We start from the raw sequence: 25,317 nt of genomic DNA on the forward strand, positions 1-25,317 counted from the left end.
CCATGCTGACTGTTCCTGATCATTTTCCTCTCTTCTAAGTGTTTCAGAATTGATTCCTTGAGGATCTGCTTCATGATTTTTCCAGGAACTGAGGTGAGGCTGATTGGCCTGTAGTTCCCCGGATCCTCTTTCTTCCCTTTTTTAAAGATGGGCACTACATTAGCCTTTTTCCAGTCATCTGGGACCTCCCCCAGTCGCCATGAGTTTTCAAAGATAATGGCCAATGGCTCTGCAATTACATCCGCCAATTCCTTTAGCACCCTCGGATGCAGCGCATCCGGCCCCATGGACTTGTGCTCGTTCAGTTTTTCTAAATAGCATGTGGTATCTTTTACTTGCATATTTCATTCTGGGTGTAAGGAATCTGGGTGTTAGGATCTCTGCCGGTTCTAAGATTGCTTCATTTATGGAGAGAGTCACTCTCCCTGGAGCTGAGGATTGGATAAATCCATCAATTTATGGATGTTCTCCTAAGCAAGCTTGGCCTGAATATCCAAGGCTGAATGATTTAAAATCCTCAGGTACAAGGGAGGAAGAATCTGGTACCACAGAGTTGTCTGGCAATGAAGAAGAAGGAGGAAGCAGAGCCCATGGAATCTCCCGTGGCACCTGTAACAATGGTGCAGGCTGAATCAGCAATTCTGGAGCAACTACTGTTTGTGGCTATAGTGACGGAGGTTCAGGAAGAGAGGCTACTGGAGGAATAGGTGACCTCATTCTGGACTGAGCAACATCCCAGGGATTCCAAGGAGGCCACTGTGGGTAGGGTTACAGCATTGGTGGCCAGAAAGAACTCGGCCACAGACTTCTATCTCTATTAAGGGACAACCCTGGAGATGGTGGATATACTGGCCATGCATTTGCAGAGAAGAAGTGGAGCTTTTCTTATAATAAGCAAAAGATACAAGATGCATGTTTTGTTAGGATATTGTAACACTTCTGGTAAACAACTGACCTAACAGTAGTGCTTCCCAAATTCCAACCACCAGGCAAATTGCCTATATTTTCAAAACGCAGATGATGATAGGGAATAATAAGCCCTTTGAAAGTCTAAGTCTACCATTTAATAGTAATATTGGGGGTAGTTGGTGAACTAACATACATGGTATGGGAGGACTGAGATGTGAGTTGCTAGTTTAACAAATGAAGACATAAAAATAGTCCCAATAATGTTTTTAAAACCTCTTTCAAACATTTCTAAAACAGTTTTTCCGTAACATATATGGAAAACATGAAGCTGTTACCTGGTTCGAAGGTTTTATTGGCAAATGTTTTGGATGATCTGCATAACTAAGTAATGTGGCCACTCAAATGCATTCACTTGCTCATGTCATATTTAACAACAGTCAACAAAAATCACAGCAAATTCATTTCTATATTGTCTTCACTTTATAAACGTGTGATGAATTCAAAGATCCCACAGAAATTTTCCCTGTACATTTTATTATATATCCATGTGTGCCTAAGGCACATTCTGTACACATTCCAAGTAGCTGTCATTTTGGATTACTTTAAGAGAAAACTGCTTGCAGCAACGCTGAAATTTTAAATGTACTAAATTCAAAACTAAAATGAAACATTTTAGGTCTCATGAGCAATTATCAAAACTTGCTCCATGCTAGTTCCTGCAGCTGGAACAGAAACGTTGAGACTTTAATTTTAGTTTTGACTTTGACCACAGACCTAACTCAAAATAGTGTATTAAAATTAAAACTTGGGAAAATTTGAACAGTAGCAGTATACCTCATCCCTCTTCACAGGAGGGAATCTAAGATGGCAACCACAGCCTGGAAGGCCCAACAGGACATTGTGATATGTGATATGTCTCACAGCATCACAATGACAAAACTGCAATGCCTCCTAAATTACAGATTCTTTAGCAGTATATTGCTGTCAGCTGAGAATGTGAAGACAATTACTTTTTGAACACACTGGATGCTGGTACATGTAGGGGGAGTACTACTGAGTTAAGAAAACTGGTATTGAAATAACTGGATTCTTATACCTCCTTCCAAATATTGTCCTCACAGGGATTTATTCAGATCTCTTTTGACTACATAGCACAAATAATACAGATAACACACTCTCTGATGGCACTTTTAGCTAGATTTTCTTCCGTAAATCATTATTTTGTAATTTTTCCAGACAGCACTAAGATTTTAAATATACTAGTTATCAGATGGGTGTTGCCTGTACACATGAGCAGAGAAATTATCCTAAGTAGTTTTTCCTACCTGTTGCCACGTTATACAGAATCCCAACAGATGCAGTATGATAAATTATATCAGCACCATCATTCAGATAGTGAACATTGTTCCTGCAGTCCTTGCCTCGGTACCCAAATACCAGCTCCAATACTAGATCCTAAGAAAACAGATTTAAGTCTATTAAATACTTTAAAACTTCTTTATGAATAAAGCTTTCCTAATGCTTTATTTTTTAAACATGTGTAATTGCCTATATTCAAAGGAAAAATGAATTTTTGACAATGGCCAAAAACATCTGACACTGGTCTGCTGCCTATTACACCAGTATATCATATTTCCGCCACATCTCATGCTATATCTTTTGATGGATGTTAATGCAAACAAATTTTTCACAAAAGATAGTATACACAGTCTAATCCGGCAACAAGAACGTAACTCTTGATATACAAGATGCTAGGGCACTAGTATGAATAGTATTCTTCACCAGTTTCATATTCCCATAGTCAACCTGATGTTCACCTTGGAGGACTAGAGGAATTGGACTGCTGAGATGGTTCCTAAAAATTCCCAAAGCGTCATGGCAAAATACTACATACTATGCCAAATATTTTCTTGAACATTAATTAATAATCTATATTTCTAACAAGGTGAGAATATTATTTAATATTTATGTTACAATAGCATTCAGATGCCTAATGATGATCAGGGTCCCACTGTGCAAAACAATGACACAGATGAAGACACACTCCCAAATTTAAAGCACGTACAATTTAAGCAGACAGGTCACATATGAAAAGGTGAAGGGATGGGGTACAGTCAAGCATAGAATGGAAAAAAAAACCCTCATATGCACTGGGAGGGGAGAAAGAGAGAGAAAATACTAATTAAAGCCCCAAATCCTACAATCAGATCTAACTGCAGGATTGGGGTCTAATCCCACCTAACCCTAAAAGCATCATTAATTGGCCGATTACTTACAAGCTTCAGAAGAGGTTTATTTTGAATTTGAGTTTTAAAGGAGAAGACGGTAGTGAAGAGTTCAGGTGAATTTACAGATGAGTTCAGGGAGGTATTTCATGCATAAAGGGAGAGAGAAATTTACTGCATTCCTCTGAATAAACTTCAGAATTAAAGGTAATTTGTTTACCTGGTTTAGTAACCTACTGGTAATATAATGCATGGCCACATGGAAAAATCAGAGTTCTGGCCAAGTGTGACATTATACTGATACCCTACACTCACCCAACAGGGACTCCATACCACATAGGCTGAATGTGCTGTTTCTGTAACTGATAGACTCTGAAGAAAGCTGTGTCTCAGACACATTTGTGGGGTGGGGTGACACTGGACCTTTCAAGGATCAAAAGAAAAATGAAAGATAAAAGATCCTAAAGGATCCCCTCTCAAAAAAGGAAATTTGCTGCTGTATACATACACGCAATTAACTATTTCTCTCTTATACTAACTTTACCATATACAACCATTCACTTTATTGATAAGCAAATCAATTTTTTGGCCAAAATAGTAAAAAAATTAAGGCATTAAGGGAATGTTAAAATAGGAAAAAAAAGATGTCTGTGGTTTTCCTTACCTCTATTGGTCTCTTTTTTTTGCCAACGTTATTTGTCTGAAGTTTTTCAGGCTGTGGCAGTGCCCTACTAACTGGTGGTCTGAAATAGAGAACTGTGAATAAGAAAAGGCTGTCTGTGACCCATTCCGTACTAGAAGAGTATAGTCTAATCTGTTATCTGGATAGGGGAAACTGCTAAATCACTACATTGCTTGAATTGTCATAAAGTAAAAAGACCACTGTGAAAAGAATAGCTGTTTCTGATTATAGAAGTTTCACAATTTATACTGATCAACTTGACAAGTTTTTGACAATTCTAAAAGTATCTATTAGGTCAAATCAAAGTCTTATTTTCCAGTAAAAATGAACTAAACACTTTTAACTTCTAACAGCATATTTTTTTCTCCATGTTCTTCCCTTTCAATGTATTATTTACTGTTGAATGACACACAAAAGTTTAGAGGCTTGCCTGAACTATCTAAACTCATTTAAGGTTGTCCCACCCTTTCCCACAACTCCAAACAGACTCCAGTTATCTCCCCACCTCCTTTCCTACATTCGTTTAACAGACTCTAGATACCCATATCTCTTCCTACAATTGTAAAAATCTCTGCTGAGTCCTGGGCACCTCTGCCACAGTTCAAGTCAGTTCTTAATTGAATAAATATAAAGTAAAGATAGAAAAGACCTATTAACATCCAGCCCATCTCCTTGCAAATGCACGTTTGCTTTTATATCCTTACAGTATACATTCTAGTATTCTGGTTAGTCTAGTTTTAAGTTGTCTCAAGCAATGGGCTTCCATCACTTCACTAGGAAAATAATAATTTGATCAAAATTTTTTCGCTTATCTTTTAAAATATTTGTAATATTTATATATTGTAGACAACATATATGATTTCAGTCACAAAAGACAATTATATATCTATTTAACAATATATCAGGAAAAGAAATACATAAATGTGGTCAACAAAATATAAGTATTGCTAACAAATATGCAAGAGCAACAGGAGCTGATTCTAGATAAAATGTTCAGTTGTCAAAAAAATCTTTTACACGAAACTATCAGAAAAAGTAGTATTCATTCAAAATTGGGGATTTAACAAGTCTTTGTGGAGTCTAAATTATTTAACTCAGCTGAGTTTGTAAGAGAGTTAGTTATCCATCATTCCTTGTCTTTGAAAGGAAAAGCTACAACAGATCATAACTCTTGGAGACAATGCCCCCAGAACATGACTGGCAGGAAACTTGTGATTTGAGTATTTTTCAGGCAGCAATCCTATCTAGGATACAGAACACAAAAGGTGCCCATTGGTTGGGGCATGGAACATACTAGTTTTTCTGCCAGGTTGTTTTTCAAGTGAAAGATAGAAAAAGATTAAGGAATGCAAATATGTATCTTCAGCTCTGCTGGGAAGGTTGGTGGCTGGAAAGCTATTACAATTTTTATTCTCAGAAACTCATAATACAGTATTTTTTCTTCCCTAAAGGCACCAGCAGCATTAGAATCTCATGCTACTGTGAGCTGATGGTGGGGACAGAGGAGCGAAAGGGACAGTTGACAGTAGGTCAAAGGGGGACCACACCCCCTTTGACCTAGCAGTGTGGCCCCAGTGTCCTATGCCTCTCTCTGTGGCCATGATATGGAGCAGGAGCCTCCCAATTTCTGAGTGCAGGGATAAAGAGAGAATCAGGCTGGGTCAGTCTCCCCACTCAATCACCTCTTAGACACAAGGAGCCATCAGTCCACGAGGTTTTTGTTGGAAGTTCCTTGCTTTTCTATAAATTTTCAAAACCTTTGTCTCGTTCCCTAGTTTCAGCTTACCTCTATACTAATAGCTCCCAAGTCTACCTATCTGTCCCTAACCTCCAACCCTCTTACCATTCTTGCATCTCCTCCTGCTCTTGTATTTAATATATTCAAACTAAACTTCCCAACTTCCCTAACCCCTTTCCATGTCCTCCCTTCTCTACTGGTGATGATACCCATACTTTACTTTCCCAGACTTGGAAGATTGCTGTCAAATTTGACTCTTCTCTTGCCTTCTCCCCTATATTTGGGTTTTTCTTTAATTCATGTTGATTCTTTATTTGTAGTATTATTTTAAAAAATTCTATTGATGTTGTCTTACTGTTTTGTACACGGCAAGCTCTCTGATAATGAACATTTTCCCCTGATATTTGCAAAGTACCCTATATATTTACAACACTAACACAATAATATAATCACTAATCATGATAAAGCATATTACACAAGACTGCTGTATTTTTATTTTACTATCCAATTAAACCACAAAAGTCCCTGGAAACTCATGCAATTTTTACCCATTTTACACATGCTAGCTATGGGATATAAGTCATCTTCACAAAATAACAGACATGCTTTAATGCATTTATGCTTTTTCAGGGATAAATCAATGTTTTATTGTGAGAAAAAACATCTTTTTATCATTTTTGTTCTACACGTTTTTCATAGGTGTACAGCTTCCGGTTAGGCACATAAGCAATCAGTATCTTGCATGGAAAATGGATGTCTCTCCATGTCCACATTAGACTCTTCAGAACTATGCCCTTGACCAAACCCCAAACACGTGTCTCATCAATAGGATGTATAACGGATTATATTACTTGTTTATTGGAATATTATGAAAACATATAAATCAAGCAAGATGTAAATATATTTAAAATATACAAAATAAATAAAACCACTGGAAATATTACATTGTAATAGATACAAATTATATTGCCACTAAATTCCTGTCAGAAAAATACAGTAATTTAGGGTGGGATTTTCAAAAGCATCTAAGTTTTATAGGAACACAAATCCCACCCTTAGTTGTTTAGTTAGCTGCTTCCAAACAGCCCGGCTCCAATTATATCTACTGAAAAAAATCAGACAACCTATACAACTCTTTTAATCTAAAACTAAGATCACATGTCAATGCCTTCTTTTTTATATAAAACAGCCTTAGTTTTCAGTTGTAAATCGCAAACTACATTATTATTCTGGAAATGGCTACACTGACCTCTACAATATTATCCGTTTCAGATTTATTGGCTGTACATGTTTGAAAAACATCAGTTTATATTTAATAACTTCTAGTCCTAAAAATCTCTGAAGTGAGATAGTAAAATGTTATCCAGCTTTACTCCCAATTCTTAACTTTATGTGATCAAGAGTCCCTGAAGAAGAGAGATGATTAAAAAGTAAATTGAAAACAAGTTTGATTGCACAATACCATACTACTTCAGGGATAAGAACTGCATTCACTATATGAATGGAAAGAACTGTTATCTTAAAACCAATATGGTAAATGATACTGAGAGTACTTAATAAAGATTTTACTATCTGCAGATTATTCACTGGGATTATAATTAAAGTACTATATTTCCTTTGATATCTCCATAACCTTCTTGGCACTTATACAGATATTTAGTAGTAATTACAGATTACATATAAATAAATTCATTCATTTCAATATCATACCTTAAAGATGCATTATAAACTAATTATCATTAATCTACTTTCCTGTTTGCTTAGATAAAATGAATATGGCTGACTGTTCTATCATCAGAATAAAAGTACCTTTCTCCTTTTAAAAAGGATAAGTATGAATGATGTCAGAGTGCTGTATATTAGAAGACTACTTACCAGCAATTTTGTTAGTTGTAGTAACCTTGGCTACCATCCTATGATGTTGGATTAAAGGACAGACGGATTATAGTGCCACCTACTGGAAGCAGGGATGCAAAGAGTTTTGAAACCCCATACCTGACTACACAGCTTTAGCCAGAAAATGCTCCCTCCAGTTAAAAAAACTTCCACAGCCATAGAAAAGGACACAATATATAAACCAGTGACAGAGATGATAAACAAGCACCAGAGCAGAGGATGGAGGGATGTAGGGAGAGAGAACAGGAAACTCCGATAAACAGAATTACTGCTAAGTAATTTTCTGTTGTCATATGTCTGTCTTCGCCAATCCTACAACAGTGGATAGAACGACAGAGATGTAGTAAATAATAAACCCAGGAAGCGGGGCTTGTTCTGCTAGCAGGACCCTTTGTCCGAAAGAGACCATCTGAGAAGCAGAGAGGCCTAGCTAATAGTGACATAAAAAGGAATAGAGACAACCATATTGCCACATCATACACTCGGGAAATGACTGCTTCAGCTATCACTGACCAAGAAGTGAAGACTTCTCTTGCCAAATGTCATCTGACAAACTCAGGACAAGGCTGCCAGCCTGGGCATACTCTGTGAGAATGCAGGTTTGGACCTACATAACAAAAGTGACTTCAGATACAGCCTTGCCCTTGTTACAACCCTCAAAACAGAGTAGCAATTGTTTTGGCTTTCTAAACTCATGAGAATGAGAACTTTTTTTTTTGAAATGTTCAACAAATGAAACTTCTTCTCATAGGTGGTGGAGTGCAATATTGGATTTGGAGGGAGCAAGAGGAAGAACAGCTGATTTTTCTTCATCTTGGGAACAAAGGAAGGATTAATCACTGGTTTGAGACCTTACTTGAGTACCAATAGAAAAAAATCCCAAAGAACTTGGAGGAAGAAAAGTAGGAAACAGGACAGCCCTCTGATGTCAGACCAGGCCAGGACACCTTTCCAGACCTAAGAGTAAGAAAAAGCCTTTTCCACTCTCCAGAGTGTCATGTCAGCAGAGAAACCCTCTTTTCAGAAGTGGCTCCCTTCAACTTAAATGCAGTCAGTCTAAGGTGGATGTAGTACAGAGCACAGAGTTGAAGGGACCAGGTCAAGGATTACAACTGTTTCATCCTGCCTGGCTTTCCTCAGTACCTTGAGTAACAGAGGAAGCAGCATCTCAGTACACCACTTCAACTCTGGTGAGGGACTGGGATAAGAGAACTGAATCAGAAATGACTGACTGACATCAAGATAAACCAGTCCAAGGTGAGGCACTCTTTACTCTGGAAAATGGCATCGAAGTCCAGGGGCACAAGGTTCTATTTTCCCCAAAGAGTTTGTAATTAAGTCTGCCTGGAAGGCTGCTATTATGGTTCTCCAGATACAGTGGTCTCAAGGACAGAAGAAGGGTTCTCAGAAGCATCACTTCCAAAACTAGGGGCTGTATTGCAAGCACCTCCCTAGCAGTTGGCAGAAGCCACTGCTGTTTGATTGTTACAGCAGACAAAGATGTGGGAAATCAGGACTAAAAGTTACCAAATTAAGAGAGTAAGGCAGGAGGCCCAGAGTTCTGGGAGCCTTCTACTCCACCCACAATACCCCCTAAACCAGGATCATGGACTGATGGATTGCCCAGATGCACCATCCCAATCCAACAGACACATATCAATGGTGCTAAAGAGGCAGGGGATGGATGGAGGAAACAAAGGATGGATGGCGAAAATCACTAATTCAAAGAAGGATGAATCAACACAGGAAAGAAAGAGTGCCACATGGACCAAGGCCAAAGATTCAGTCACAACTACAGAACTAAGTCCACACAGGCTACAAAGCAAGCCAGTAACCCAAGGATGCTCCTGATTGGGGAAGGGGAGATGCTGTGATTGGCAACAGCATGCTCAGTAAGGACTGAAGCCTTTAATAGGACATGAGAGCCTTCCACAGATAGCTATTTAGGACTACACCCAGAAGAACAAATTACTGGAAAGAGGTCAGGTGGGATTTGTCCCAGTGAAGTTGGCATCCAGTACCAGCAAGATCTGGAAGCTGAAGAAAGTACAAATGGCAGGGTGCTAAACACAGGAAGTGACTGTTTCTGAGGGTGAAAAGTAGAAGACTCCAATGAGCTGAAAAGATATGAACATGCAGATATGGGCTCTGAACTGTGATCAAGCAGAGATGGTCACTGGGGAAAAGTGAACTGACCTGGAAGTTTCCATACAGAATCTCTGCTGTTATTTAACATAAAACAAGGAAGCACCAGAGCTCTTTGTAGTTTTTGTGCATAAGAAAGAACCAGGAGCAGAATTCCTCGCCAAAATTCCTATGGAGGGACAGATAGTTCCATTACAAAAGAGATCCTGGAGTCGCATTAGCTTTCAGTGCCTCAGCCTCCCTCTCTTGGTGGAAGAAAGACGTCCCTACTTCACAGTTGTGTTGTGTATCCTAACTCATTAACATTACCAAGTTCTCTAAGAACCTCAGAAAGCACAAAATATTATCATATAAACTTCCCCATGACTACAAAAGGATATGCCACAAATAAAAGCAGGCAGCTGTACAACGCTCTATACTTGTCCTACTTAATACTAAGGAGGAGAACTTAGGAACAACAAGATCATGACAACTGGAACCTTATTATTGAGGCACAAGTTCAAGTATTCTCCCAAGATATATATTCCACATTCTGTCTGTGGAAAATACACATTGAAGGTCCCCAGCAGCCTAGAAATGAAGGATTTTGGTGATCCTGCGCAAGAAGCTGGTTCAAATATGAGGTCCCTCTCAAGGGAATTATGTCTATTCCCTCTGTGCAGTAATAACCTTGTAGGATCAGACCTCAGGGTTATATTTGTCATGACAAGCTGCTAAGCATTGTGCAGAGGGATCATGGTGCTTCTAAACTGGACTCAAGTTAGCAACAAGGAGGGCAGGGACAGGCAGTCTTACAGGAAGAGGTACTGCCTGTGCAGAAGGGACCCAGTATGAGAGTGTAGCTGTAGAGTCTATTCTTTCTGAGGCTGGTGCAACACACAATTAGCAAAGACTGAAAGGCAACAGGTAAGGGGTCCTGATGTGTGGTGCAGTAAGGGAGACCACAGATACAGAAACTGAGAGCAATGATGTGACAGCCAGGCCATTCAGAGCACCTGTGAGAAAAAGCATTCATTCAAAGAAAATCAGTGAGAGAGCAGAGATGAATCCCAGCCAGAGACCGGGAGAAAGACCAAGTTTCTATTGAACTTATGAACCGCATAGGCTCCCTGAGCAAGAGCAGAAAAATGGAAGGAAAACCTGCTACTAGGAAACAACAGAGAGGAGATAAACTCCTCCTCGAAGATGGAGAGACAAAGTTCTGGTTTCTGCATTTACAGCCTAGTAAGGGGAGGCAGAGACTGCAGAGCTGAAGGATTACGACGGAAAGTGCTCAACAAACACTTTTTATAAGCAGCCAGGGTCTTGGTTTTACCTCTCAACAGAACGACCCATATACTGTAAATTGTGAAGCAGTCAGTTTCAGTCTCATGCTGAAAGAGCATGATCTGGGGTTTGAATTCCTGACTGCAATGATATAAAACCCAGGGGCAGGATCCTCTAGTCACCAGCTCAGTACTTACACCAGGTACAGAGAATAACCTGGAGTTACAGCCAGCACAAATTTCTACCAAGGCTTTAACTGAGAAGTAGAATATGAAAGATATCAATCTGCCAGAGTGTGGCTTACCAGGGCCAAGACAGGTGGAGAAGCCTCAGGAAATGGACACTGGACAGCCTGAGCTGGAGAACCTGAACTGGAGAGCTGCTGAACAGCTGGACATGCTGCTAAAAAGAACAGTTCAATGAGCAGGCAGGCCGCAAGAGAATTTGGTCTCCAGTATGGAGAACAAGCAGGCCCCCTGGCATCAGACCCCTGAGAGGAGAGAATTGTGCTGTTTGCACAGGGAACAAAGGAGATGTCAGAACTATCTGGGGCTGAGGGAGTGCCAGATGGACAGGGAAAGGCTCCAAGGAGGGCTAAGGGGGCTGAAGTTGGAGCAGCAGAAATTCCTGCAGGAACAACAGGTGAAGGATGAAAAACCTGGGGATGGGAAGCACAGGGAGAAGGAAAGCAGCAGGAGGGTCCAACAAGGGAGGAGAGGCAGAAGAAGCAGGACTTACCAGAAGTGGGATTGGCTTGAAGACCTCAGGTACAAGAGGCCCTGGGCCTTGTGGAGGCAGAAAAGCTGATGATGAACTGCATAAGCTGTGGAGCAGAGCTGAAAGCTGAGGCAGAGTGCTGATACCAGTAAGGCAGGGATGCAGCATGCTAGGCACATGGGTGCTTCAATCAAGGGAGCCTCTTAGAGATTGAAGAAGGAAAGTCTGTACTCTCTGTCCACCCTTGTAAATCTGATGTTTACAATGTCTGGTTGAATTGCCAACCCCTGTTGAGATCACCCCGCCCCCCAGGGAGTGATGAGCCACAGATCCTGGTCCCCTGCCTTCTACCCTCCCTTGGATTTGAAGAAAAACATTCAAGTTTCTTTCCCTTCCTTTTCTCCTTTCTTCTTTTGTGTCCCTGAAAGACAGAGAAAGAGAGAATGAGAGGAAAAGGGAAGAAGAAAGGAGACAGCAAGAGTGCAGAGTTGAAGCCTCTATGTTTCCCAATACAGAAGACAAAGAAAATTAAAGGGAGAAAGTTCTGGCTCAAGCTTATGTAGTTACGTGTGGGGTTTCAGAACTTTTTGCCTCCTTCCAGTAGGTGGCATCATAAAATATTATCTGTCCCTTAATCCACTGTTGTAAAATGGGAGAAGAGAGAAATGTATGACAGTTTTCTATTATAAAACAATTTCAGAACACCATCTAGTATTTAAGTACAATATATAACTCCTTAGCCAAGCAACCGATTGGCCTATTTGAATTTGTATGCTACTATACGATAGCATGAAGTATGCAAAATAAATGATTTTTGGTCTCAAGAATACAATTAAACTTGATTAGTTTGTGCTTAACTGTCTGTCTTTCAAGATATCCAAACAACATAATTGTAAACCAATCTAAAAACAAAACAAAATTAAAAAAAACCCTCTAAATGCACTATATTTTTTCACAGCAGTGGAAACTGAGTGCAAGATAAGAGTAAGGGTGTATGTACATATTTTCATTCAAATGTTTCAGGATAACAATCTCGGCATTCAGAAACAGGCATATGCCAGGCATGGTACAGAACATGGGAGTACATTTTCAAAACACTGTCCTAAGGATGCTATCTAAATCTAAAAAAACCCCAGTTTTTGCAGGCGGATTTTTCATTTGGTATGCAGTTGGGTCACTATTAGCACATGCAATATATAGCCGACATGCATTTGCATGAGGAATATGGACGCATGCTCAAAAATTATGCATACAAAAAGTGGGAGAGGCATGGGAAACTTTTAGATTAATTTTCTCTTTGAACACATGTAAGGGAGTTAATATAGGAGTTAAGTCCCTGTATCAAAGGGGAATAGACCCGTTCACATAGGTAATTTGTTTTATGCATGAAAATGTAGTAAGTATTACTAGACATCTATATTTTAGTATTCTTTGTTAAAAGACAGTAGAAATTAAATAAATCTATTTATACTATACATAGTTTAAGAACAATTAATCTCATTTCATCGCACTTGATGTGATTTCAACATCATTGATGATGGTATGCATATATAGTTCTGTACAATGTTACAATATGTCTCTCTCTAGGTTTCATTTTAAAGCTATTAACAGATCTAAGTATGCTCTTTTTTGATGTGCATTTCTTTATCTATCTCCCTTCTCTACTAGTGTAAGATGCCAACAAGTCTTTTATCTTTGAGTTTAGTGGAAAACGAGGCTGAAATGTCAATTGTGATATCTTTATTTCTGTGTTAAAATGTAGATATTCTATCACATTTTTCAGAGAATAAATTGCAGTTGTATAGACAGATGAAGAAATTCACCCTTGTGCTGACGGATACCACATGGCGTAACTACCGCCTATGTTGAAGGACTTCAGTGGTGCTGGCTCTCAGTACAGGTTGAACCTCACCCATGAAAAAATGAGCTCGAAATAGTTTATGAACTTGAAGAGATTGAAGACAATTTGTTTGTTTACATTTATTTTGGTCGGGATTTTCAAAACCAACTAAGCAATTTAAGTGTCTAATTTCCATTAAAAGTTAACAGCTTCCTTAGGTACTTTTGAAAATCTTGCCTGCTGACAATAAGCAGTCAGACTGGGCACTCATACTAAGCCTTGTATGCGTAGAGGTAAGTGTCAATTTTGTGTGCACAAGTACAGAACTGTTAGTTATCTAGTATTTAAGATTTTGATTTTAATAATGGTTAAACAGTGGCTTCAATGCTTATAAAGAGTGCTAGATTGTCATGGCAAACTCAGTCTCTGGGACCATTTTTTCCTTGCTCTCTCTACTGAGACTTCCAAAAAATGCTAAAGGAGTGCAAGTTGTGGTGTTTTGTTTTTATTTTTATAACATATAGCTGTCCACTAAGAACTAGACTGAACTCCACACCTACCTCCTCTTATTTCAAACTAATTTAGTATTTTTAAAATGTTCACAAATTTTGTGAACATGTGGACAATATTATTGGTAAATACATCCCTAAATATAATGTACAATATATGGAATAGAACTATAACTGATTCTATCTGTGTAATTTAAGAACTGATAAGCAGCATAATGGTATTTTGAAGGTTGCTAGGTAAAGTACAGCATCCTATGAGAATCCAAAATAACATATGGATTTTTAATGATAATGAGAGGTGATGGTAAAATATGGACTAGACAGCTTAGCAAAATAAAAGCATTACCTGGAACCTCTTTTCGACAGCAAATAAGAAAAAGAGAATGATTACTTATACAAGTTTAGCTCTCAGCAAAATATTTAAAGAGAAGAAAGAAAATCAACTTTTTAAAGTGCTTTTTTAAAAAGAGCAGAAGAGAAATTGTGTCTATCATAAGGGGGTTATTCATCACAACCACTGATTTTTGCATAAAACTGCCACTGACTTAAATTAAAGTTCTGCACAAGCAGTGGAGAGCGGATATGATCCAATAAAAATAACTCCCAATATAAGCAAGACGAGGAAATGTGTGTGTATGTGGGTATCGAGAGAAGTGAGGACCTCTGATGAATGATAAGCATTTAACAGAGTTGATGAGTACAGCATCTGAATAATTCAATCTAAAAAATGACTTGAAACTGGTAATTTCTCTAAATAAGGAGACAGGATAGATTCAAGTCACTAATAAAAGCAGATGCAACACTTGTACAAATTTACACAGCAAAATATATTAGATTATACTGGAATGCAATTGTCTCAGCTCACCAAATTGCAGGCATGCGGTACAGTCAATGATGAACTGTACAGCAATGGTTCCTAGTTATCCTCAACATGCTGATTGGTTGTAGGGGTCTGTTTCATGTATTCATTATTGAGAAAAATCATACAGCCATATAAAATGCATATTCCTATACTCTGACAAGTTAACAGCCTTTATCGTTAGTAATCAGAATGCTTGGGTTTGCTCTGGTTATTGTTCAATAACTGCACTGTGAATATGCACATTTTCCACTCTGGATAGCAACTATATTCTTTTTGCTCTGACTTGCTTTTGTTATAAGAATGTTCAAGCTGTTTGGCAAAAATGCTAGCTCAGTTATCATTTCTTGCAGATGAAACAGAAGTAATTTAGAATTTGCTTAAATGAGAAGAAAGCACAAAACAAAGCAAATAGGGTTATTAACCTGCTAAAGGAAAAGAATGTTTAAAAAAATCCATTCAACTCCTTTCCATTTTCTCTCTTCTCCGAACTTAATCCCCAGGTCAGCAAGGCTCTGGTTTTCAGAATATCTGTTTTTGCACTGTTTCTTTACAATGTGAACATTTCATCTCCTCTCTCCCAATTCAATTTCTAAAAGTTCTTGAGCAGAGTTTCCAATCAACAGACTCAATGTTTCATTATTTGTTCCGTTAGAGGGGCAAGTCAGAGCTAGATCTCTATCACTAGCGCGCCAAATACATCTGGATATACTCCAGGAGCAGACATGACCCAGCATCATTGACAGGCACTCTTCTCTTGGACTGGAATCAGGAGTTCCTTTAAGATTTTTCTCTGATTCTGTTGATCCAGAAGTTAATTAAGAAAGTCAGATAGGATGAAAGCAAAATGCTGTGGATAATCCTGGCCCAAGCCTGGAAATTTTGGTTCTCTAATCCTCTGGAACTTGAAACTACAAGTCCTGTTTCCCAGTCTACTAGATTTCTTGTCTCAGGATTGGGGCAAGACTCTCCATCCAGATTAAAATTCTCTCTAGGCTTACAGTTTGGCTTCTGGACTGCTGGGAGCCCAAGTCAAGCTGGGAGCCACCTCAGATTTCTACACTGTTTGTGGGTTGGCAATCTGCTCATCATACAGTAACACATTTCTGAAAAAAATTTCCATGTATTTTCTCTGGCACATGAACCAGAAGTACCACAGTATCTGAATCTTGTTTTCATAAAGTGCTGTTTGAACCTTGTTAATCTGTTCTGTGTGCCATTTGTCTGTGAAGATGGAATTGATTATAGCCACATCATGATCCCTTATTTAGTAAGATACAGGGTTGATGCTCCCTTCACTGTGTTCAAAAAGAATAAGGTGATCCTGTATCTTCACTCCAACTTCCTGTGTAAAGTGATCTTTGATTTCCATTTCAATTGGGACAGAAACCTGTGCGTTTTTGCCCTTCCCTGGTCTTATACACATCTAGGGAGATAAGGATCCATATTTGAGATATCCAGAAGGCCTTACGTTATTATATATATAACCCAAAATTATCTGCAAATTCCCCTGACTTTTGAAGCACATAACAAGACCAGGGTTCAACCCATCTTGGTTTACAGGCTGTCCAGATGAATCAGATTAGGTATACAACGCTGTTGTGACATGACAGATACTCAGCCACATGGAGATATCAGAGGATACTCAGCTAAGTCTAAGGCAGCTTCTATGATATGTCTTTGCACAGTATCCATCACTAAAATACCTAAAGCTTTTGCTGGAACTCTCTTTTTTCATCATCATTCCTTCAATTTGGTTTTGAGATGTCATGCCCAATTTGAGAGAACAATCTTGTCATCATCTTTAACTAATACACTTCAAATCCACACTGCTAGGATCAGCCTACCTTTCCCGGTGATGTATTTGTTGCCTCAGTTTCCCCCTTCTTGGTCTCATCAATAAATGTATATGAACTCATGCTCCAAGTAACATCCCCTTTTTGGGGTCTAATTTATTATTATGACATAACAGTTCAATGTCAAATCATATCTTCCAGACCTCTTCCCCAGACTGTATGGGTCCTTCTCAAATTCAGCTCTTTTCCTGATGAGGCTTCTTCTCTTGGTCCCTGGCAAGTGTCTCTTGTCTCAATTATGCAGAGAGACCTTTCCTATACCTTTTCTTTGACCCTGAGTCTCTTCTCTGTCAGAATGTGCTTCTTCCACCTCTGGGCTGTCACCAGGTTACCCTTGTTAACTTGATTCTGCTGCAGGTCAGAGTCTTGAAACCAGGCATGGGAACATGCATGTACACCCAAAGCACTATGTTACACTCACTTTCCTTAAGGTTTTTATATCTTGATAATTTCCCAAGAGTAGGGATCCATATGAGCAATTCACAAAGAAAAAACAGTTACATACTATAACAACTCTCAGATGATTGCCCATGTGGAATCATACTTCTGTGCCAGGGAAGATAATGGAGCAAGTAATTAAGGAAATCATCTGCAAACACTTGGAAGGTGGTAAGGTGACAGGGAATAGCCAGCATGGATTTGTAAAGAACAAATCATGTCAACTATCTGATAGACTGTCTTGATATTAAACGGTTTTTGACTATAGGAGCAGCAGTGATTTTGTATACAGACTTAGGTAAGCATGGATATGGCTCACAGATATTCTTAATCAATAAACTAAAGCAAATATCAACTTAGATGTCTACGATAAGGTGTCATAACTGGCTGATATAATAGGAGCGGAGATAGTATTAATGTTCCAATCCTGCTGAAAGTATACACACAAATGTGTTCAGGAGCTGTTTGGACCTCGGCTCTGTTCAGTATTTGTCATAAACAGATAGTAGGAGTATAATACGAACGAGAGTACTTAATATATCTCTTTGACGTGTAAAGGAGTTTAACAAGTTAGTAAGCCTGACTGTCACCTGACGCAGAAGGACCAATCGAGCCAGATACCTCTCAAAGTCTTGAGGGAGGAGAGTCTTTCTGTGTGCTTTATTTGTTGGTTGTTCCTCTGGGTATCTGAGAGGACCAAACGGTGCAAACCAGTTTCCACCAATCTTTCCGATACAGTCCTCTCGTATAAGGTTAAGAAATAGTGAAGTACTAAGTTAGATAACGTGGTTAGCTATGTTTGTTTTCTTTATTTGCAAAGTTGCATTTGCGCTGGAGGAGTTCAATGTGTATTTGCTGAAGCAGTTCAAATTGTATTGTGCGAAGATTAATTGTACTGGTATGACTAGGCTGGCGAGTGTATTCCCATGTCTATAGCTGAAATAACCCTGTACCTCAATCACATCTTAAATTTACAAGAATAATTTTTACTGTTTTTCTCTCTTTATTAAAGAACTTTCTTGTCTTAAAACCTATTGTCGTTTCTCTATTGCTGGTAAGTCCATGGGGACTGGGTCTGGATCCACCAGGAATATGGTGGGAGCAAGGAAGGGAGGAGAGAGCGAAAGGTTAATTTTCTCTGTGTTAGCAACGTAATTTTCTCTCTCGTAGAGTCGGAGCGGAAGAAATAGGAGGAACGAAGGTGAATGCTCTCTCAGTTTTAAGAGATTAGCACCGTTTGAATCACAGTGATCTCCAGGGTACCCAGGAGGGAAAATGCCTGCAATGCAATGTGGCAGACAAGGTTTTTCTTTCCTTGTTAAGATCCAGAAGGTCTGGTCTTGTTCCCCGCAAGGTTTGCGGCGGGACCAGAGCTGTACCAGGCACTGATCTCTGATTGATGGCAGCGCTACACATACTAAATGGTAAATCCAGCTTAGAGGAATTCATGCCTGGGTACCGGGCCATCTCTTGGACGCAGGTCAGAGGGGGAATTATACCATGGACAAGTATCTTCATAACAAACTTAGCATTTGCATAGAAGTACGCGTTAATCTAAATTTGCAGATGATGACAAACTTGAAGGATTGCATCTCTTGGAGGGACTAGGATCATAAATCAAAATGATCTAGACACAATTGACGAAATGGTCTGAGGTAGATACAGGATGAGAGTTTAACGAGAGACAATATGCAAATGTGTCCACTTAGGAAGGGAACAATGCAGTTTCTACCACATGACGAGACTGGATGAAGGAGACTGTCTGTCTAGATAGCGTGTAAATGGATTATGGGTAGATGTGACCACAGACTAATGAATATCAACAGTGTGATGCTTTGCAAAAAAAATGCAAACATGATTCTGATGCATATTAACTTAAGGTGTGTGAGTCAAGTACACCGAGTAAGTCATTCTTCGCTCTACTCGCTACGCTGGTTAGGCTCAATTGAGTATTGTGTCCACCGCGGTCACCGCCATTTCAGAAAATATGTGGAGAAACTGGAGAGGATCCAAGAGAAAGAGGAACAAGAATGCATAAAGTCTTGAGAACTGGCCTTATTGAGAAGGCTGAGAATAATCGTGTTTTAGTTTTGGACAAAGAGAAGACTGATGAAGGGACATAACAGATCATTTCAGGATCGTAAAGAGGATGTCATAAGAGGGAGAGAAAACTTGCTATCACCTTTAGCCTCTAATGATAGAACAAGAAACAATGGGCTTAAACTACAGCAAGGGAGGTTTAGGTTGGACAATAGGAAAAAGTTCCTAAATGTCAGGGTGGTTAAACACTGAAATAAATTGCCTAGAGAGGTTGTGGAATCTCCATCTTTGGAGATATTTAAGACTAGGTTAGATAAATGTCTATCTGGGATGGTCTAGACAGTATTTTGTCCTGCCATGAGGGCAGGGGACTGGACTCGATGACCTCTCAAGCTCCCGTCCAGTCCTGGAATCTATGAATCTATCTTCTGGAGTTCTTTGGAGCCTCTAAAGAGATTCCTGAATTAGTAGAAGTAACTTAATAGTGATTGGGGCCCCTCCACCTTTTATAACATCAAAACTCTGAGCAAGAGAGGGAGGAAGGGAGGGAGAAGCAGCCTTAATGGAACTGATTTTTAGATAATTCCAAGCTTATGAGCAGGAGTCATGCATCTCCTAACAGGATGCTCTTTCTATGGGAAAGCTCAGAGAATCACAGTTACAACAATAAGTAATTTTTCTTTTCCTTCCCAAGATGTTTCCCTATTTTCACATCAAAAAATGGTTACCTACCTCTTATAACAGTTGTCCTTCAAGATGTGTTGCTCATGTCCATTCCAAGTAGGCGTGTGCACGCTGCATGCACAGTTGCTGGAAGGTTTTTCCCCTAGCGATTCCCCCTGGAGTTGCACTTTCATGGCACCCCATAAAAAGCCCTGCCAACCCACTGCCTCTTCAGTTCCTTCTTGTCAGTTCACTCCAACAGAGGGGTAGAGGGTGGGTGGAATGGACACGAGCAACACATTTAGAAGAACAACTGTTAAGAGAGGTAGGGAACAGTTTTTTCTTCTTTGAGTGCTTGCTCACACCGATTCCAAGAAGGTGACTCCCAAGCTGTACCCTGGAGGTGGAGTCGGAGTTCACAGATTAGTTGATTGAAGCACTGCTCTGCCGAATGCTGCATCGTCCCTGGCATGCTGGGTAATGGCATAGTGAGAGGTAAAAGGTGGGGACTGATGACCATCTCGCCACCCTGCAGATCTCCTGGATCGAGACCTGGGCCAGGAATGCTGCTAAGAAGGTCTGTACTCTTGTAGAGTGTGCCTCCAGTGCTGGGCAGTTATCTTTGCTAAATCATAACATGCTCGGATACAGGATGAGGTCCACAATGAGTTTCTTTGGGAAGACACCGGGAGGCCCTTTATTGTGTCTGCTACAGTGACAAACTTTTGAAATGGTTTCATCCATTAAATATAAAAGACCAGTGCCCTTCAAATGTCCAGGGAGTGGAGTCTTTGCTTCCAACTGTTAGCATGTGGCTTAGGGTAGAAGACTGGGAGAAAAATGTCCCGACTGGCATGAAACTGAGAGTCAACCTTTGGAAGAAAGGCTGGGTGAGGCCGAAGCTGCACCTTATCCTTATAAAAGATGGTATATGGGGGTTCGTATGTTAGGGCCTTGAGCTCAGACACCTTCTAGCTGAGATTATCGCCACCAGAAATGCCATTTTCCATGACAGAGTAATAAGCATCTTGCTAGGGGCTCAAAGGGGACCGCCATTAGCCTTGAAAGAACCAGATTAAGGTCCCAAGTAGGGATCAGTCGCTGAATTTGAGGGTATAACCTGTCAAGTCCTTTAAGAAAACCCCCAACCATTGGGTTAGCGAAGACTGATTGGCCTGCCACTTCTGGGTGGAAAGCCAAAATGACAGCCAGGTCCTGCTGCTTTAAGTGTAAGAGATAGTCAAAGATGAAGAGTATTGATGACTGCATCAGAGAGGTACTACTCCGTGAAGACCTCCCTGATGTTGCGAATCTCTTCCATTTGGCCATGTAGGTGGCCCTGGTGCATAAGCACTGATTCTGTTGGTGCTCCAGGGTTGGAGCACTCATGGAAAAAAATTAGCAGGTGCTTAGCACCCACTGGCAGCCAGCTTACCTCCTGCCCCTGCCCACTGGCAGCCCTGCTGATCAACTCCTCCCTCTTCCTCCCAGCCCCTCCTGCCCACCTCAATCAGCTGTTTCGCGGCATGCAGTAGGCTCTGGGAGGAAGGGGGAGGAGCGGGGACCGGGCATGCTCAGGGTAGGGGGCAGAACTGGGTGGGAAAAGGATGGGACTTGGGAGAAGGGGTGGGATGGGGTGGGGCCTGAAATGGAATGGGGGATTGAGTACCCCCTGGGCCCAGAAGAAGCTGGCAACTATGCCCTTCTGCCAAGGAGGACCTCCCTAATGGGTCCCGAGCATGTTAGCTCTAACAAGTTCAACCATGAAGCTTCCAAGCTGTGAGGTGAAGAGATTCTAGATTGGGATGCTGGAGCCAGCCATGGTCCTGGGTGATCAGGTCTGGAACTAAGGGGAGGATGATTGGGGTGTCCACTGACAGCTCCAGAAGCGTGGTGTTCCAGTGCTGGTGGGGCCAGGTTGGCACTATCAGTATCACTGAGGCTTCTTCCGTCCTGACTTTGAGGAAAACCTTGTGGACTAGCAGAATAGGTGGGAACATGTAACAGGTGGTCCTTTCAGGGAAGCAGGAATGCGTTTGCAAGCAAGCCCAGACTGTGATTCAGGAAGAAGCAGAACTGCAGGTACTTCCTATTGTGTCTCGTGGTGAACAAGTCGACCTGGGGAACTCCACACCATTGGAAAATCTTGTTCACCACGTCTGGGTGAATGGACCACTCGTGATTGTGGAAAGATCTGCTGAAATGGTTTGCCAGCTTGCTTTGTGATCTGGGGAGGTAGGATGCCTCCAGGTGTATTGAGTAGGCTATGCAGCAGTCCCAGAGCTTTTGGGCTTCCTGACAGAGGAGAGAAGAGCCTGCTCCACCTTTCTGTTTATATAAAACATCACTGTTGTATTATCTGTCATGACTGACACATATCTCCCTTCCAAGTGAGCTTGGAAGCTCTGGCATGCCAGATGAACTGCCCTCAGCTCCTTGATGTTGATGTGAAGCAAGAGCTCTGTTTGGGACCAGAGACCCTGAGTCCTGAGCTCTCCCAGATGTGCTCCCCACTCCATTGCTGATACGTCAGTGACCAGAGACAGCAAGGAATGTGGTTTGGAGAAGGGGAACCCCATGCACACTGCTTGTGGAGTGAGCTACCACTGGAGAGACTCAAGAACCTGTGATGGAAGCATAACTACCTTGTCCAGTGTGTCTCAGCCTGGTCAATATGCCGATGCCAGCGAGGCCTGAGCCTCAGTCTCATGTGCTGTACTACATATGCACAGGCAGCCATGTGTCCAAGGAGCTTCAAGCAATTCTGTGCTGTGGTGGTGGGGTACTGTCTGAAGACCTCTATAATGTTGTAAATTGTCTGAAATCAAGATTCTCGTAATAATGCTCTGACTTGTCCTGAATAAACTCTATTCATAAAACAGTCTTTAACTATTACATATACCTATCTCACAGAGCTGGAAGGGACCTTGAAAGGTCATTGAGTCTAGCTCCCTGCCTTCACTAGCCAGCCCAAGTACTGATTTTGCCCTAGATCCCTAAGTGGCCCCTCAAGGATTGAGCTCACAACTCTGGGTTTAGCAGGCCAATGTGCAAACCACTGAGTTATCCCTCCCCCTGCAGTCTTCACTTCTCCTTCAAATACTGTATATCAAAAAGGAAATGTCTTTCATTGGATTGCTGCAGCCTCCAGATTCAACTCTCAGACATCTATACCAATAATTGGTATAGATTGCTGAAAGCCATTATGAGGTAACAGATGTAGACATGATGGCATCATCAACGGAAGCTTAACCCCTGCCAGCTTTCTTGTAAGCTCAGTGGTTTGAGTGCTGGCTTACTAAACCCAGGGTTGCAAGGTCAATCCTTAAGGGGGCCACTTAGGGACCTGGGGCAAAATCAATACCTGGTCCTGCTAGTGATGGCAGGGGGCTGGACTCAATGACCTTTCAAAGTCCCTTACAGCTCTGTGAGATAGGTGTATATCTTATATAATAGTTAAAGACTTTTTGATGTTACCTCCTGTGTCTTCCTCATCTGATTCCAGCAAGTTATGGATATACACAAAGGTGAAGAAAAGACAGTATCCACAAATAGATGTGGCAAAGAAGGAGATCACATATTAGCCCTCTTGGGAGAGACAGAAAAGTGAGTTAAAGGAGGAGACTTTTCAGTTGGTTCCTGCTGATTGCCTAACCACCATGAAGTTGAGAGTGATCTTTGCTAATATGATTACCTCATCTATAGATTAAATGGGCAAGAATAAAAGGGTATCTGCATATAACTACTCCAAGGTGAGGAAGGAAGTTCTTGTGGTTAAGACATTGAACTGGGATTCAGGAAATCTAAGTTCAGTTCCTTGCACTGCCACAAATTTCCTGTGTGACCTTGGACAAGTTGCTTAACATTACTGTGGCTCAGTTTCCCCAACTGTAAAATGGATATAATACTTCACACACAGGAGTCCTGAGGACAAAAAAATCAGTTACCCATCTTTTCGTAACTGTTGTTCTTTGAGATGTGTTGCTCATGTCCATTCCATTGTAGGCATGTGCATGCCCACGTGTGTGGTCATCGGAAATTTTTGCCTTAGCGGTATCTGTAGGACCGATTGTGGTGCCCCCTTGAGTGCCACACTCATGTGCTGGTAAATCAGGTGCCGCCAGCCCTATGCCTTCTCGGTTTCTTTTTGCAACAACTCTGACAGAGGGGCAGGTAATGGAACAGACATGAGCAACATATCTCCAAGAACAACTGTTTGAAAAGATGGGTAACCGTTTTTTCTTCTTTGAATGCCTGCTCATGTAGATTCCATTGTAGATGACTCACAAGCAGAATCCTCAGAGGGGGCTCAGAGTTTACTGTCTTTCAGTTTGAACTACTGCTCCACCAAAGCCAACATCGTCTCAAACTTGCTGTATCAGCACATAATGCAATGCGGACGACCATGTCACCACTCGACAGATTTCCTGGATCAGCACTGTGACGTTGCACTCCATATGCTTTATGAAAATATGCTTGCAATGTGAATATAATGTAACTAGAATACGTTTCATGCAAAAGGTCTCTTGTAAGGTATTACAAAGCTTATAATCTACTGAGTATGTTCATCCTATTTGTATTAATGTATCATTCTTGTATCTGAAGCTAGAAATATGAAGTATTACTCTGAAGTTCTATTGTAATTATGCAAAGTGTGGGCCATTAATAGTAGTTTAGAATCTTAATGGCTCTCAATAACCAGGACAATTGGCTGTAAATGGCTCTCTTTACTTGTAAGCCTTCCTGTGTTCATGTGAGTCAGGATGGAAAGAATGGAAGCTTGGGGTCTCGCAGGACATGTGACCATGTCACCTGGTACTGGAATCCATCTTAAACCTGGTGCTTTTCCATTTAGGAGGAGGAGTGGGGTCCAGAGAGACAAAAGATTCCTGCCTTATGCCAAAGATATAAAAGGGGGTGGAACAGAACGAAGTGGCTGCCAGTCATAAGAAATCCCTTAGTTACCACCTGAGCTGGAATAAACAAGAACTGTACCAGGGGAAAGGATTGGGCCCAGACTAGAAAGGAGTCTAGTCTGTGGAAGAAGCTTATTGGAACATCTCTGAGGGTAAGATTTACCTGTATTCAGTTTCTTAATGTATTAGGCTTAGACTTGTGTGTTTTGTTTTATTTTGCTTAGGTTACTATTGTCTGTCTGGTTATTCTTGAACCATTAAATCCTATTTTATACTTAATAAATCACCTTGTTTCTTAATTAACTCAGAATAAGTGATTAATACCCAGGGAGCAAATAGCTGTGCATATGTCTCTATCATGTTATAGAGGCAGACATTTCTGAGTTACTCTGTATAGCTTTATACAGATGTGACGTATATGATATAAAATGGGACCATATAGAACATGGGTTGCAACCAAGTCCTGTAGTGGCACACAATCCTATGTAAAGGGGTCATATAAGGTGTCTAAGCCAGGTTACGGGTTACTGGTATGATTATGCTGTCTGTATGTCGTATCATTTTGTAGTGAATTATATGAATATTGGCTGTATGCTGTCTGTATTTCAAACTTGTGCT

The 25,317-nt window shown here is 40.7% G+C and overlaps 1 protein-coding gene across 2 annotated transcripts in view; it reads right to left on the bottom strand.

The window, feature by feature from the left end:
* The window catches only part of EML5 (EMAP like 5), a 328,115-nt gene that overhangs the window by 38,387 nt on the left and 264,411 nt on the right, over positions 1–25,317 (bottom strand). For both annotated transcript variants that reach the window (XM_075065608.1, XM_075065607.1), the window contains 2 exons: positions 3,799–3,877; positions 2,235–2,364 (listed from right to left, as the gene is read on the bottom strand). In XM_075065608.1, the coding sequence (XP_074921709.1) occupies positions 2,235–2,364; positions 3,799–3,877 (209 nt within the window). The remainder of the gene's footprint in view (positions 1–2,234; positions 2,365–3,798; positions 3,878–25,317) is intronic.

Source organism: Chelonoidis abingdonii, chromosome 4 (genome assembly GCF_003597395.2).
Source record: "Chelonoidis abingdonii isolate Lonesome George chromosome 4, CheloAbing_2.0, whole genome shotgun sequence".
Classification (NCBI taxonomy): Eukaryota; Metazoa; Chordata; order Testudines; family Testudinidae; genus Chelonoidis; species Chelonoidis abingdonii.